Here is a 17121-nt window from a genome sequence, read left to right on the forward strand (position 1 = left end):
GACATTCCATAACATGTGATTAAGTGTGGCAACCTCGCCACAGGATGTGCATCTGTTTGTTGTGTACATGTCTGGATACATGGCGTGCATGAGTCTTGGGTTTATGTAAGAATCAGTTTGTAATTGCCTGTAGTGTACTGCTTGCGCCCTGTCTAACCCAGCGTGAGGGAATGGGTATACGCGTCTCTGTAACTGGTAGTGTGTCGTGGAACCTGTTCAAACGATCCTCCCACGCCCAGACGTTTGCAGTACCCCGCGGGGGCTCTTTGATGGGGGTGCTCAGTCCAGTGTGTGCCGGCATCCATAGCAAGTGCCTTCGGTTATCGACGTCGGCCTCTCCCTGGTGTATGGGATGTCGCTTGAGTATATATACGCCTCTTGTGATATGCGCCCATTTGCAAAATTGCGAATGGCTGTTTGCGAATCGCAGATCCCAAAGATAAAGAAATTAGTAATAACTTTTACTCATACGTGATGCAATGAACGCCAAACCAGTGTTTGAGTGTATGCACGCGTGCGTGACTTTGTTTTGAGCAGTCTTTTGCAAGTGTGCCGTTAATTTTGTAGTCGCAATTTTGTTAATCGTATTATTTATTGTTTGTGCTACAAATTAGGTTGTCCTTCAAAATTTATGATGTTTCGTATGAACAAAATGATGAATAATTACGTATGGATTTTTAGCGGTTATCTTAGTAGGAACGGTTTTATTAGCTTAATACCATACTGACGCTGTGAACGGTTTTCGACTCAGTCACTTGTCTCCTAACCTTGTGTGGTGGTTCGTGCCACGCGCTCTTTGGTGGAAGCATCTTTCTTTTGTTTTTGAACATCATGATGCACGTTTTAGTGAAATCGCTCTATGATGATAAGTTGGACGTTTATCCGTCGAAGACGTTCGCTGACGCAGCTACTGGTCTTTGGCTGATGTTCGAGCCTGGCAGTGTTGATGAGTAGCGCGGCAGAATTAATGATGGAAGGAAGGCGAACAAAGCCGCAGCCTAACTTCTGCACACAGGTAAGTGATTTCATTTTCTTCAGCACATAGCCGCGTTTTTTTTTTATTTTGACTTTGACGAGCGGGAGATGTTAAGCACACCGTTCACTTTCTGCAGGCAAGCCGCATGCCCTGGAGCGAAAGCGTGCGAAACTAGCGCATGCTGCCGCAGCTGCTTCAATTGAAATGTTCGTAATCGCAATCGATGCTCCACCTTTGGAGCGAAACTGCGACAATTTTTTAAATATTCGTAATCCGTAGTGGCTCATCGTATACCTTATGGCTGGTGTGCACCTTTTCTCGCGTAGTCGTCTACTGCGCCTCGATTTCCGTTGTGGCTAATGTCGCGGTGCGCTGCAAAATATATTTCGCCTTTTCGGGACGTGCGGAGAACTGCCTACCGATAAGTCCTGCATTGGCGCGGTGATTACACGGATACACATCGTAAATGAACAGAGGCGTGGTGGCGACGGCGGCAAAGGCGCCGACGGGCTGGCCTTATCACCCATCGCCACCCCAACCGCAGTAAGCATCTGCATCAAACATGGCGTGTTGCCGTTTAAGGCGCACTGCACGCTTTTAATAGGCGATAACCCAAACGCGCCGCCGTTCTCTGATATTCTTTGAGCTGGGCCGATTCGAATGTGCGTTGCTTGCAGAAACGAAAGGAACGCCAGACGACTCATCGGCGCCTCAATCTAAGCGCCGCACTCGAGCACCGTTTGCGCGGCAGCTCACTGCACAGACGCAAGCGTGCGCACAGGACGCGTACGCGACGCGCTGCGCACAAATTGCGCGAAATGTTCTTAGCCACGCAGCAGCGGATACTAAGCTTCAAAGAAGCGGTGCTGGTTCTCACTAGCAAGCTCGCGCGCGCATCGCTCTCGGTGAATGTTTGTCACAAATGGTTTCCAGCAGAACGTATGGACACGGACAGAAAGGGACGACGACACACGCTGTCGTCGAATTTTTAGGTCTGCCCTGCTGCTCCTAAAGATTCGGACTGCTGCTTGGTATCGGCTGTGCACTATAGCATGGCCTTTCGTTTTGTGAGCGAGCCGGGAATATATTTCACCAGTGTGAAACAAACATCGCTGTACGCATCTTTGGTGACATTTACTGTAACAACCCATTTCTTCATTTTCGTGACGGCCCTCTTGAAAGAGACGCAAATTTTTAATTGCCAGTGTAGAGTGTGCTAATATTTAGTGCGTAGTTATGTATAGTGTGTGGCAGAGTCTTAATTGGCATAATCTCGTATTCTGTCTACATTCCATTCTCCACGGGCTACACATGCAGCAAATGTCCGGGTGCTAACGTGTCGTTCGTCAAGAACAGCTTGGCGTCGTTTCTCGCATGAGACATCCATTGATCTGCGGCTGATTCACCAGGAAGCTCGCATGTCTGTTGACACTCTGCGTCAAGTGGGATTTTTAACTATTTTTAATGCTGCCTTGTGGTGTACGCTGTGACGCTGTGAAGGCTTACTTTCGATTTGCTCTGCCTTTTAGTTGAGCTACCTCTTGAGTGGAGGTAGTTCCTTTTCCATGTGAGAATGTTTATCAGCCTAACCAACTGGTACATGCGTACTTGAAACCTGTAGTGCGACATCCCAGTATAGTGCAGGTCAGCTCACCTGTTTAAGGCGCACCGGCGGCGTAGGCAAGCGATCCCCTGTGTGACGCCATAGTCCGAGCACAAACCGCAGAACTGGATGACAACAGAATCAAGACGTGCAGTAGCAATCTGCACCGACGACCATAACCTCTTTTTTCTTTTTGCCTGCTTGCAGATACCTGTTTAGAATAACTTTTCAGACAACAAATGGCAATAACAAAATTTAGCAGCAATGTCGATAAATTTTTGTGCCCTATGGCTGGTTAAATTTCTGCAAGCATTATGCATCGAGATAATCGCGACACTGCAAAAAATGGGAAACATTGTGGCAGTTTGTACTAAACCTCGCTGATATGGCTCATAATCACTGTAAACTGCTGGGATCATTGCCAACTCGCCTAACAAGTTCCAAACAATTTTAATGGTGGCTAGAGTCTTTTTCCCGCAATGTAATATTTGTCACCATGTCTTCGATCAATGTAAAAGGTACAGGTCATAAAACAGCAGTACTGTGGCTTTTTAACGCCTTTTTTTTCGAGCTACTCAACACATCTCCCTGCTTAAGTGTCACAATTCGAGCATCGATGACAACAGTTTAGTGTTGTCCTTATCAGAAGTTACCACATTGCTTAACTAATGTTGGATATTTTATTGGCAGTCTTTTGTGTGCCCAAAAATTCGAGAGTACTAATCTATATGCGAATTAGGCGAGGGTGCTTATCCCGTAATCATTGAAGAGCTGTTGTCTGGCTCCGTGAAAGAGTCGCCAGGAGGCTTCGACGCGGTGTTAGTGTTGACAGTCTGGACTAGCTTTTGTGAGGGGGCCGACGACGACGTCGGAGTCTCTGTTGAGAACGTGGACACGGCGACTTCACGCCGCTTCGCTTGGTTCCTCATGCCATCGGACCACCACTCGTTGCCCCTGGTCACTGGGCCGGATTCGTCACCGTCCCGTCTCGGATGCGTCTCCGACCCGCTCCATTTTGAGAACACTTGCTCTCTGCACAGAAGAAAACCAGTGTATTGGCACTGGCACATTACCGACCCGGCACTAATACCTCGACAGTAACGAGTGATCCATGCGGCAGCTTGGCTTTCGGCGCAGAAAAATATCGCAGGTTCGAGCAGAAATTTGTGCTTTTGGAGCAGAGCTATTTCAGTTCAGAGGAAGGAATGAAGTTAAATGAAAAAAAAAAGAAAATCAATGTGAAATGACACTGTAGAACTTCGCACCTTCGGAAAGATGGCACGCGTTACTCAATACGTACTTCAGCGAACTGCAAGTTGCTTTTTCTTGTTTCTTCGCATTATGTTGCTTTCTGTTGTGCAAACTTGTCACTCATTCCTAATTCATTCAACACTTCTATAAGCCAACACTTTACTACCCCTATGCTTTTCTTAGATTCATTATCTTTTGGTTTCGCTAAAGACTGAACCGCGTGACACAATATTGTTGGTGCAGTGTTGAGTGTGCTTATACATGTATGTATAAGCGCATGCGGAATTCGGGTTACTACCAAAAGTTCGGTTTTAAAGCGAATGTCATTCTTTTGCTCCTTAGCCCATTCTAGGCATCGGTAGTGGGTAATCAGATGTTGAATTTTAGCCGCCGATACAAAGGCACCGACGCCAAGGGCGCGTGCGCTCACGTTAGTTGCTGACCGTCAACTACACATTGGAGCGGTTTGAGACACACGTGCGAATCATCTATACTACTGCTACAGATTTCCTGGCTAACAGACCTGTTCTCTACTGAATTAGGCAGTGGAACAACAAACGCTAACATAAATAGTTTGCTCTAACCGTTCGCTATTCGCTCAAATTGACAATCATCGTCGATGGTTTTCTGCAGAAATGTCTTTTTTAACGTCACCAGGTTGTTTTGTCTTTCTTATATGTTATTTCCGTACTTTTCGGACACCTCGATGACGGCGAAAGCAGGCTCCCACATAACACTGAATGTTAACCTAAATTGCCGATATGATGAGGAAAACAACATTGCTTTTGCAGTTACTTGGGAATAAAGTTTAGTACACTGTTTTGCTGATATTAAAATTATTGTGCCATTTACAAAAATAATAATTAAAATAAAATTATGCGGTTTTACGTGCGAAAACCACCATCTGATTATGAGGCACGCTGTAGTCCAGCATCGGGGACTCCGGATTAATTCGGACCACCTGCGGTTGTTTAACGTGCACCTAACTCTAAGTACACGGGTATTTTCTGCATTTCGCCCCCATGTATTCTGGTGAGTCCAGCTGATCGCTAGTCGGAACACGCGGCGCGGACGTTTTTATAAATGCTCGCGCCATGGAAACGTGCAAGTCGCACCTTCAGTGAGAGCTGTGCCGGAGTAGCGGTAGAGAATCTCGAAAGGTATGCTTTTGTTTATTGAAAGCATCGAAGGTGATTGTGGGATCCGGAAATACGTCAGGGACGCCATGTTTTTGGTATTACTTATGCAACCCTTCATCTTCTACACTCGTGTCAAGAAGTCAATTGTTTGTTGTGCGAATTTAAATACGCGAAGTAGGTGGCTGCTGCCTCAGGCGTGGTGTCATCATCGTCATCAGCCTATGTTTATGTCCACTGCAGGACGAAGGCCTCTCCCTGCGATCTTCAAATACCCGTCTTGCGCTATCTGATTCCAACTTGCGCCTGCAAATTTCCTAACTTCATCACCCCACCTAGTTTTCTGCCGCCCTCGACTGTGCTTCCCTTCTCTTGGTATCCATTCTGTAGCTCTAATGGCCCACCTGTTATCCATCCTCCGCATTACATGGCCTGCCCACTTCTATGAGTGGTGGCGTGGAGCAGAGGCAGAACACCCGGCTTCTAATCAGGCGCCGTGTAATACCCGCTAAATGCGGCACTTTAACGCCGCATGTATCAAGATTTCACTGTCACTGTCATCCTTCATCTCACTAAGGGCGGCACAACTTGTCCTTGCTCGGTAGTACCCGCAGTACCAGATGGAGTGTGGGACCAAGTTTATGATGTGCACAAGTGCTTAAATTTATGGGAAGGGAAAGAGAGCATTGTTTGGCTTGGCAAGAAGGAAAGGGCAATGGAGCACTAAATAGCTCAAAACTGGCCCCAGACCAATCAGGCACCTTACGAGCAACAATAATTTGAGAATGAAGTACGAGGCACTTGTAGCACTTACCTATCGAAAGATTAGCATTACGTCGCCGTTTTTGCGCGAACGTGACATTTTTTTCCCGCTAAAATCGCGTGAGGAGATATTCACTCGCCTGGGACTGGTGCCGGGGGCTGCCAGGAGGGCGGCGAGGCCGAGGAGGAACACGAGAGTCGCGGCGGCCAACATGCTGAGACAGGGCACCAGGCTGCCGCGTTCGGACGGTCCCCATCCAGTCGCCTGGGACGTGTCGGTCTCGAAGTCGGTGTCCCCGTCCTGCGGCCCTCGATCCGCCGCTTTCCAGCTGCTGCCCGCGGCGTGCACGGGCGAAGGCATCTGAGAGGTGTCGCCTGGGGTCGCCACGGTCTCCCCGTCGCCCTCGAGGCGGTCGTTGAAAATCTCGGCTCGACGATGCCGGTTCCCAGTGCGGGTCATTTCTTCTTCGTCTTCCACGACAGCCACCGCACGTGGTCACTAATATTCCGTAAATCGTGGCGCCGCCATACGGAGTTGTCTGGACTCCAAAACATTTGATAGAGTCGAGACGTGTTGTTCACGGGACGTTATACGAGGAAGAAAAAACATGACATTTCCACGTACAGCCGAGCACATGGAAAAAGCTGTACTGTCTCGTGATTGTTCGTCCAATCTTCTAAACATATTTTCATCGCTATGCTTCCGTATGTACAAGCTCCACGTCCGACGGCGGTTCTGAAACAGATATTTTCCCATATCAGACGCATGCATTTCTAGTATATAATTTTTAAAACGAGGCTTGCTTTGCCTACCATTCCATGGTTTCACCTGGGTGGGTTGATTGGTGGTCGGTTTCTCGCCGAGTAGATTCGCTTTTACTTAAAAACAAACAAACCGCGTCTGAGCACGGTTTGTTTATCTAACTATGATTTGGTGATCTAACTATGACATATACCTACAACGAACGGGGGGATCAGCCAAAAAGCCAAAAAACCCACAACAGGGAACTTGACAAGAAGCGGCCCGGTACATTAAAAACAAATAACAAGAAATTAAGAAATACAAGCCTATGTATGCTTTTTCACATTGAGTAGACGGGTACGCGAGAGCACATGCACGCGGCAGTTTCCTTAAAACCAAAGACGAAAGAATGGAATGGGCCAATTTATTGCAATCCATTAACCGCTTCGCGATTGGTTCACTTGACATAGATACCAAATGTGCGTTGAATGCGTATTTTTTTTTCTTTTTTGCTTTTGCCGGCAGTGACGTTACGGTGTCTTGATTGGTAGGTGTGCTAACCGGCGTAGTTGGCTGCTTCTCCGCGTCATGACAGCAGGAGTGGCGCTGCGGTCGGAGGTCGGTCGTGAAGTAGCAGACACCTCTTACGTCTGCTACTCGGACTGCTGTTTTTGCGCGCCTGTAAGATTTCAAATACTTTGTTTTTTCCAATTAAAATTTGAAATGAAGTGGGAAATATTCACTGAAAAACACTATAAACGTGTGATGTGTCTTGTTTTAATATGTCGACCTCAAAAATGGTCATTATATCGTCTGCTAAGAGGTAGACGGCAGGCTGAGCTGCACGCGCAGCTGTGATATTGCACCGTTGTTTTATTATTTACCTCAATGTTTAGGCAGTGGAACGGATACCGTGGATCACACTCGTCAGAGTCAAGCTCCTCAGGATTCAGGACTGAGTGGAAATGTAGGTACGGGGAAAAAGAACAGGAGGGACACCACTTGCTCTGCGCCCTATTGTGAGTCCGGCTACAAACATGCGAGCCAAGGGCAGAGGATATCGCTTTTTGCGATGCCGCGTGACCCAGAACTGTTAAAAAAATGAAGTGGGCACTTCACCGCGCTGACAAAGAACTTGAACCGCTTTCGATAGTTTGCAAGCGCCACTTTGAGGACCAGTTTGTTGTGCGTGCGTCACTGCACTCCTGTGATAGGCGAGACGGTTGTACAGATTCCGAGGGCACATCCGCGGCTAAGGAGCGACGCTCTTCCATCAATACTGCTCGGCGCGCCTACTTACCTATAAAATACCATTCCCGCAAAGAGAAGAAGCAAGACTTCGACGGGTTGTCGGCCGGTAAAACACGCGAAAAAAGTAAGCGCGCATGAACTTCGACAGCTTTCCACCGAATCAGTTGCCAATGAAAGCAGCACTTGTTGTGATCCGCCTCTTGTAACCACTCAAGAAAACATTGATGCGAGTCAACTATGCATTTCGCATCTTTTCTGAATGGCGAGGTCTTTTCATGTACAAAGAAGAAATTGAGCGGAGGCACGGCTCTATCAACGCAATTGGCGCATTTGTCAGACTGATGAAAGACGTGATTGAGATCATGACATCGAGGTTTCCTGCAGCCGCCCTTCGGGCCATCTCAAGAAAAGCTGACCGGCTTGCCAAGTTATCTCGAGTACTGAGTGGGAGTGGGAGCGTTCCGGCTGAGAACAGTGGCTTCATACCGGCGAGCCCAGCGGATGTTCTACGTGTTACGCCTTCCAGCACACTTTCCCTCTTGCAGTATGCTACCACCAAGCCTGGCTTCAGGTACATCATGACGTCCAGACTGAGCCAAGATATTTTGGAGCACATGCACGCCTCTGTCGCAAGCCAACCATCCAACTTCCCTGCAGTTCTTACTGTCGGTTAGCACACTGGAATTCACGAATTTGGCGAAGAGCTCTGCTTCTGATACGTGTCTTCGGGCTTGTTGTGCAGCCTCCTTAGTTTAAACGGCCTTAATTAAGGAGCAAGTGACAAAGAAACAGAAGCATGTCGTCGACCTCCTAGACATTGGGAACTTACAAGCAGCGCACGAGGTGCTCAGTGCCTGTGAAATTGACCACAGCTGCATGGCAACAGAAAAAAGCGATGCCAGGCTGATATATTATGTGGCCGGCTATGTGGCCAGGAAGTATGTGGCAAAGGCAAGGTGCGCAGAATGTTCTACTCCTTTGTTCACGCCAATAGGACAACGCCTTCCTCCAGAGTCATCACTGACAGTTCACGTGAACATGGGTGGGCTGACGTCTCCTTCCGATAGTCTGAAGAAGATGGTGACGTCCCTAGAAAATACGTTCACGCACTGTTTCAGCGCAAATGCGCTGAAGCGTGAGAGCCTAGCGTAATTTTTATCCTACATCCTGCTGAAGCCTCCAGGAATGGCCGGCTGTGAGACATACAAGATTGAACTTACAAACAAAATTATCAAATTTTATTCCATAAAGCGCCTTCACTTTCTTCTAAAGAGCAGGAACTTGTCGTCCGGACGCACACGAGAAAAAAAACACATGAAATTACTACATGTCTTGTGACCGCAACGATGCAGTGCTGTACTTCCCCTTACGAAAATGGGTATTGAATTTCCGTTGTTGATCCGTTGTACTATTATTGATTCAATTGAAATTACATGGAATTTCAACACCAGTTGACCCACTACAACGAGAGTTCAACGAAACTTCCATTGTGTACCGGTCAAGAATTTTTCCGTTGAATAAATTCGTATTGATTTCTCGTTGTATTTTCACGGAGCAGGTATTACACCGGTGCCGCAGTCACTTTTTACCGCGATCTTGCTCAATCCGGATCAAGAATTTGTGCATCGATAGAGCCTCGTTACCGTCATCGTAACCTGACGAGCATTTAGTTGATAGTTGCATATGATCAGCAGACGATAATCGCCTCAGTCAAAATAACAATATTTTCCATAAAAATGAGTCATATAAAAAGTTTTACAGCATATTAGACAAATTTGATAAGTGCCTCGGACCCGCGACACCTGAAACTCGATCTGGGATCGTTTGGACCGTGCTAGCAGCTATCATATCGCGGTCAAAAAGTTCATGCAATCCCCATCAGGCTTGATCAATCGATCGCGAACGGAGAGGAAAAAGAAACCAGATGACAAACGAGCACTCATTCCTCTGTTTTCCCCGCTCAATATGTCGAAAGATCGACAAGCCCAAACAGCCACTATTCTCAAGAACGCCTTACTTTCATCATTCCGTCTAATTAATACTGGCATCATGCAGCTACTTAAGATCGAAAGTAGCTGCATGACGCCAGTATTAATTAGACGGAATGATGAAAGTAAGGCGTTCTTGAGAATAGTGGCTGTTTGGGCTTGTCGATCTTTCGACATATTGAGCGGGGAAAATAGAGGGATGAGTGCTCGTTTGTCATCTGGTTTCTGTTTCCTCTCCGTGTTTGCTCTGCATTTTCTCAGCAGGCATCCAAGTTTTGCTTAGTACCCCAGATGTTTGAATTAAGATATAGTAGTGGCACGTAGATCGCAACCCTTCCTGCAGCCTGGCAATATGTGAACCGTAGTTATCACTGGAGGATCGGCTCGTTATGGTGTAAGAGTGTGCACATGCACTGTCCTAAAGAGAGCCAGGTAGGACAGCCGTCTGCGACAACATGAATTGTACACCTCTCGCTATATTGCACTGCTTGTTTCTTCATACAAGTGTCCATACGCAGATTTACAAGCAGCCAGCATGTATTGATACAAGTGAAGGATGTTTGTTAGCTTGCTGCAAGTGTATATTCGAATTATCCTAGATATTTAGCTAAACGATTCTCTAATATGATTTGTCTTCAGATACAAAGCTCATTTGAAATATGACACACAGCAAACGCTTTGGCTGAAAGACGCCAGGCTTATAAGACTAATATATGCCCCAAGTAGACCCGAATTGGCAAAAGAAGAACAAATTCTATGTAACATTTCATGTTTTGTGCCACCCCGTCATTCCAGTGTACTGCTTGTATGTTGACGGTCCCCACATGAAGACGGGTGCTAAGCCCTGAAGCAGCAGTCAGTCATGGTACCAGTTGTAACATGCTCTTTATTATTTATAGGCATCACAAAATAGTGTACAAAAGTATATTATACATAAAAATATGTATATATCACTTTGTGTTCACAGCACCCAATACCAATGTATAACAATGTTGCACAACACACAACCTAAGAAATAAACAAGGTTACAAAGCATGCTCTTAGAACAAGTGAGCCCATAAAGCTTTCCAGCAAAACTGCTCTAATATTATTATTTCAAGTACCTTACAGGCCCGTAGGGCATTGTGCAAGGGGGGCGAAAAAAAATTTCACAACAGTGTATACACAACCAGATGAAAAAGAAAAAGTACAATGCATGGTAAATGAAATTTGAGCACATAATCGCAGTAAAGAAGAGGTGATAAAGCAATATGCAGAAATAATAAGAAATATGGCACACAGTTTAAGACTCAATAAAATAAAAAGTGCATGGGTGAGTGCACAATTCACCAAGGCTTGTTATAGCAGATATAAGGCAAACAAGATGTAACAAAAGAAATGAAACAAAATGCTTAACAGGAAATTAAGGGGAAAAATTCATAATATGAACTGACACATGCCAAACGACGACTTCCGTGAAATGTGTAATAAGTTGGTGATGGAATGTATCAGGATTAGACAGAGATGCGATGCTGTCTGGTAGGTTATTCAATAATCTGATGGCTCGTGGAAGTGCTGATTAATTAAAGCTAAAGTGTCACCGTTGCAAGGTAATGTAACATTTTCCACGGTGTTGGAAAATCAAAACACAGCTGCAGTAGTCATCTCGTAAGAAGTGATTAAATTGTAAGGGCTTGTGGGCTACTTCAAGCCCTGTGATGGCATTTCATATTGCCCATGCTTTAACAGTTTAAGGAAAATGTTACTTTACCATGCCACTTGGACAACAATCACTCACTAAAACATACTATGCAAACATCTCATTTGGAACTGGTGCTCAAAATATTTTATGACAAATGCATAAGGTAGATTGCAAGTCTTAGAAGCTACCAGTAGCGCATCCAGGATCTCTGCCAGGGGGGGGGTTGACAGTTTGCCAATACCATCTAAACAGCACCAATTTCGATTTCTTCACGGGAAATTGTAAAAAAAATGCGCTTTTTGCGAGTGTGCAGACGATTGCGCGTCTTACATCTTAGTTGCAGCACTCAAATGCGTAAGGAAAGGTAAGGGGTTAAACAAAAGGGGGGGTTAAGTCGGCCTCAGGGGGGGGTTACAACCCCCGAATCCCCCCCCGTCGGTGCGCCACTGGAAGCTACACTTGAAAGAGACAGTGGTTCAGCCATTGCAATTACTCACCATGCTCATCCTCTAAAATGAGCTTTTCTGCAACAATGACACCTTACTTGCTGTACAACTAGTCTCATACACAAAAACAGTGCTGACACAGAAGAAAAACTTCTTACAAATTGCACCATCAAAAGCTTTTCAACACAGAAAAATACAGGGTTATACGAGTAATGAGCAGGAGAAACCACACCAAATTTACAAGAACAAAAAGAGAAACCTCTGAACTACAAGTTAGCAAGGGAAAGGACTATTTGGTATAGCACACTGTTAACGATTATGTTCACTTGAGCAGCTGTTCACAACGGGCAGCTTTTAGCCAATGCAGTCATCATTAGCACACCACACAAAAGCACCTCTACAGCAAGCTATGTACAAGCTTGCATTCAAAGGACCGCTTTCATGAAAGGGGGAAAATGCTGTGGAATGGCACAGATATGGCTTTTGTGTTGTTTACAGCATATTAGACAAATTTGATAAGTGCCTTGAACAAACAAGATGCAGCAAAGGCGTTAAGAGAATGGACAACCGATATGCAGGCAGTTTTGTTAATAGCAGCCCTCTTTAAAGACATCTTTTGGGGATGCAATTTTTAGGACACACTATGCTGACTCCAAAATACTTTCACATCCCCCCCCCCACCGCCCCCCCCCAAAAAGGTGTTTCACTTCCTGTTTACGACTTGCTTCAGACTTCTGATTTCTCTTCCTCATTATTTCAAATAATAGCATTTGTTGAAGCCTGTTTATTTGAACTGCTTAAAGGAGTTTGTTCCTGCAAGGCACACACTAGAGTTTTATAAAGGGTAAACAGGTTTAGCACACCTATATATGGACAAAAAGTGTGCATGCATGAATTGTAGTAACTCTCTGAAACACAGGCACCTTAGGAAAAGCACACAGATGCTCCCAAAGTGTGCCTTTATTAAAATATTGCCAAAAGCTGACCATGCTAATATAAATAAACTACAGAGACACAGCCCCTTATTACGACATAATGGCTAACAGTGCCCTCTCATTGACTGTACAAATAAAAAAATGTCCATGATATACTGTACTATACCCAAAAAGTAATTACAATTTCTGGTTTTATTCTAGAGCAAGGCTGCACAACTCAAAACTTGCAAAGACCAAAACCAACTTTTCTCGGAGCCACACTGACTGCACTTTAGTGAAAAACATTGCACATCATGCTTGCAAAAGAGCACTTTATGCTTAATGTCATCACACTTGTTGCTGTCCTCACCAAATCTTATGCGACATTAATAAATGAATACAGAAAACGGCTTTTGTTTAGAGACATTAAACAGAATATCTGCTCACAGATGCAGGTGCACCCAGAGAGATGAAGTTGGGCCTGTCTCTTTTTACAAAATTTTACAAAATGGCACTGACAGTTCAGAACTACTTTTGGTGCGTGCATGACTATGTGTTCAGAAGGATTTAACACTCACACAGTGGTTGGTAGCATGTATCGTTGCCTAGCAACAAAAGTCTGCTCATGGGGTTTAGGTTGCCACATGTTGGGCAGCTGTGTTCTATAACAAAACATATATATACCATATAACATTTTGGTTCAGCTTTTCCAAGCATTTGTGACATCCCACTACAAACTCACACAGATTCTAGAACCAAGTTTTCATGCATCGAACACAAGTAAAGAGACTGTTTGTCATTTAAGACAATGCACTTCTTGAGGCTTCTTGCGCTTACGATGCAATGTTCCACAGAAGGAACCACTTCCACAAAATGCAAAAATTTGGCTTCAGAAAGATTTGTTAACAATTCTGACTGCACTCTCAACACCTCCACACACACTTGTACCTCATAGCTACTTGCAGCTGTTGAGCTGTTATGTTCCACAAAAATTTCAATGATGCGTCCAAAAATATTGTTAGCATGTGCATAAGAGTTATTTCTTTTGGACTTATCAAGACGGGCTGTGCAGAACGTAAATGGCCCGACCATCATTTTCTGGAATTCTTTCCTGTCCTCCTTCTCAACACCTTTGCCTATCAGCAGTACAGACCCCACATGGCAAACATTTTTCCGTAGGGAGTAGCCCTTCATTAGAGTCTTAAAAGAAGACCCTAAAGTGCGATGGATATTCTGCACACACCTTGACATCCAAAGCTTTACAAGAGCTTGCAAAATCCCAAACTTGTTGGCAATCTGAAATTGCGGATACCTAGTGCCATTGACATATCGTCCAAGAGTACCATTCATTGATTCAAATGGAAAAAGGGAGTATCCCCACAAAGGACCCCAGTTTATGGCACTGTCGACAATATGCACAAGGAGGTGAGAATTATATGTCATGTACTCGACACCGTATAATTCTTCATACTCAAGAAGAAATTTCTTTATCTCTCCCTTAATTGTGGCAAGCTGCTGAACGCAGATGCAAGGACCAAGAAGGTAATGCATAATCTCCACAAACTTCAACCAATGGTTATACTGCCTCTTAGGAATGCGGCCTTTTAATACGACTGGGGAATAAAACAGCAGCCAATTCCTCCAATCGGCAGCCTTCCATTCCTTTATGTCCTTTAAGGACCTTGGCAGCCGCGAGAGCTCCCACGTGGGGGTGAGGCTCAAAAGACATTCGTCCGCCTCAGCAAGATGTTTACGCAGGTGAAATCGTCGGCACTGGCTGGACTTCAGCCACATAAACATTGTTGCCCGTACAAAACCCGAACAAACGGCATGCATGTAATCTACAACGAAGCCCTCACCAAATGGAAAAAATGAAAGAAGTGTCAGCACACTTGCACCTTTGATTCCACAACTGGGTGCCTGCATGGCCTTGGCCTTTCGAGCATGGTACAGAAAGGACTCATGTGTTCTGAGCTTGTTTGCAGATGCACTTGGAGGGTACACACGACAAAACCCATTTCCTTTCGGAACAACTTGCCCAGAGTCCTCGCACCATGCACAACCATAAGCTCCATTAAACTGCGTCATGCAAGTCAGTTCGCATCTGGCAACGGTGTCTACTGCACAAGGACCAGGAAATGCTTTTGACGTGTGCGACACACCACTGCTGTCCCTCCAAACAACTCCAGTGGATGACAGCTCATTCATCGTTTTTACAAATGGGGTCAAAAAACAGTTCATTGATGGTTTACCTGTGCCGAACCACAGCCCAGCTAACAAAAGATTTTGCACACGTTGTTTGTAAGGCAGTTCATTAACCATCAAAAGAAGTGGCCACATGCTCGCATTGGAGCTTTCAAAGAGGGGCACACCATCAGTATTAAACGTTAAGGTAATGTCATTCGCAGTCACGGGCAACTTGTTGTATTGAAAGCTTTCCGTGATGTCACATACATCAAAGGAAGTGCCTGTACTATTGCGTTGGAGCTTTCCAGACTCCAGCACATCTTGAATTTGGCCTTTGAGGTCCATCACCAGAAAAAATGATGAGCTTTTCAATAAGCTGCCACTCTCATGGTTTATATTGCAGTGACTGCAGACCACATCATTTCCTGGTAATTCACCAATATACCCAGAGCACGTACTACAGTAGAAATGCTTAGCATACTGCTTTTCAGCACCAGCAAAGTGTCGAAAAAAGGTATACTTTGATGTCGGGTATTTGACACCTTCTGGCAAGTGAGCACTAAGAAGCTGCAGTAGGCTCTCGGTGGCTTCTTTTGAGCAGCCATGGCGCAAGCTGTGGGCCATGACCATTAGGAGGCTTTCGGCTTTCGTAAGCTTGGATCCCGGAAACAGGTTTTCATCCTAAGCAAAGAGAAATGGTAGTAAGCAATGGTTAAGTGTTAAGTACAACAGTACAAGTATACATTTCTAGGTAGACGCACCCTTTGTTATCAACACAATAAATTAGAAGATGCTGTCATCACAAGGGCTTCATGTGTCATTTTGTGGTACAGGCTTGATGTTGGCCAACCTGACTTCACTGGTAACCATCTTTACTGCATCATCTTAAGCTACCCCCCCCCCCCCCCCTTTACACTGCAAACCTGCCTCGAACTAATGCAGACGTTAACTCTGCATGGTGAGCACCAGACATCCACCACAGAAACCACTTTAAAAAAGTCATGCTACCTGCAGCACAGTGAGTAAGTGCTTTCATGCCATAAAATGCACGCTGCAATGCACTTTTGGAGCACTGTTAAGTTTCGACACATGTTCAAAGAATATTGTCTCAGCTCCCATTTACCAGCACCAGTTTTGTCGCGCAGTATATCGACAAAACAGCGTTTACATGAGCAAACTCAATTTAACAGCGTGGTTTTGTCATTAATGGAGAAAAATAACTGCTGCAAGCAATGATCGCATCGGTACGCTCTCTACTTCATTATTCTTTAACAGAAAACACTAACGCCAATAGTAGTCTTCACACTTCCATCACAATATTTTCACTATATCATAACTAGGGCACCAAGCTTCTGCAGCTACAGGAGATAATGAGCGGCAGGTGTTACGTCGGCTCAAAACAAGATGTTACAGCCACAAAATAATATTTGGAAACGACGCTTGACACCACAACGCTTACCAACTCATCCTTCCAGCCTCTCGGAAAATGCTGCTCGCCGTGGTCAGGATATACATCAGCGTCGCCTTCCGATTCGCTGTCCTCGGAGGACGAGGTCGACGAGGCTTCACTCGTGGTTTCCAAAATATGGCTGTCTTCAGTTGCACTAGCAGTTGAAGGGAACGGTGCTATGTGGCCTGTGTCAGCGTCTGCTTCGCTTTCACGCGAACTTTCTTCACTGGCATCTGCAGAACCTCGTTCCTTGTCCAACGCGGTAGACGAAGCGCCAACTGATGAACGTTTTCTGAACCTGTATTTTGAGCGTATCGGAACGTCGATGGACGGGTCCCATAAGTACTTTCCAAATTGCCTTTTGGGCGGCATCGGCCGCGAGTGACGCAGGCACAGAGCCGACGGGAGCTTGCACGATTATCTCACGACAAAATACAGCGCTCACCACAGAGTACTACAGTGAACGGCGAATGCGGAGCAGTACAATAGCAGAAGAGACCACAACTTAAATTTCGCACGTGCACACGCTGATACCAGCTGTTATGCCTCCTGGCTAGACTAGGCTAGACCAATGCGTTGCCAGCCGGCCAGCTGCCTCGACACTAACGACTCAACACTGAAAAGTTAGATCAACGTACGCACAAGTTAAGTGTAGAAAAACGCATTTCAAAGTATTAAATATTCATGTGCCACTGACAGGGCTGCAAATATTTATTAAAGCTTTGTTTCAGGAT

General features: G+C 45.4%; 1 protein-coding gene across 1 annotated transcript; it reads right to left on the bottom strand.

The window, feature by feature from the left end:
• Positions 1-3328: 3328 nt before the first annotated feature.
• On the bottom strand, positions 3329-17089 carry LOC119444464 (uncharacterized). Its single transcript, XM_049664607.1, has 4 exons — positions 16397-17089; positions 14913-15618; positions 5869-6199; positions 3329-3611 (listed from the first exon to the last, which is right to left on the bottom strand). The coding sequence occupies exons 1-4, from the start codon at positions 16757-16759 to the stop codon at positions 3329-3331; spliced, it is 1683 nt and encodes a 560-aa protein (XP_049520564.1). The 5' UTR covers positions 16760-17089.
• Positions 17090-17121: the final 32 nt, after the last annotated feature.

This window comes from Dermacentor silvarum, chromosome 3, assembly GCF_013339745.2.
Source record: "Dermacentor silvarum isolate Dsil-2018 chromosome 3, BIME_Dsil_1.4, whole genome shotgun sequence".
NCBI lineage: Eukaryota > Metazoa > Arthropoda > Arachnida > Ixodida > Ixodidae > Dermacentor > Dermacentor silvarum.

What these genes read in the sequence shown, in the direction of transcription:
- LOC119444464 (XM_049664607.1), bottom strand. Translation starts at nt 16,759, where the DNA reads ATGCCGCCCAAAAGGCAATTTGGAAAGTACTTATGGGACCCGTCCATC. An exon ending in TGTTTGGAGGGACAGCAGTG is followed by an intron (nt 6,200 to 14,912) that starts GTGTGTCGCACA and finishes CTGTCGTGGAAG; the next exon opens with ACGAAGAAGAAATGACCCGC. An exon ending in GCCCCCGGCACCAGTCCCAG is followed by an intron (nt 3,612 to 5,868) that starts GCGAGTGAATAT and finishes TCTTCTGTGCAG; the next exon opens with AGAGCAAGTGTTCTCAAAAT.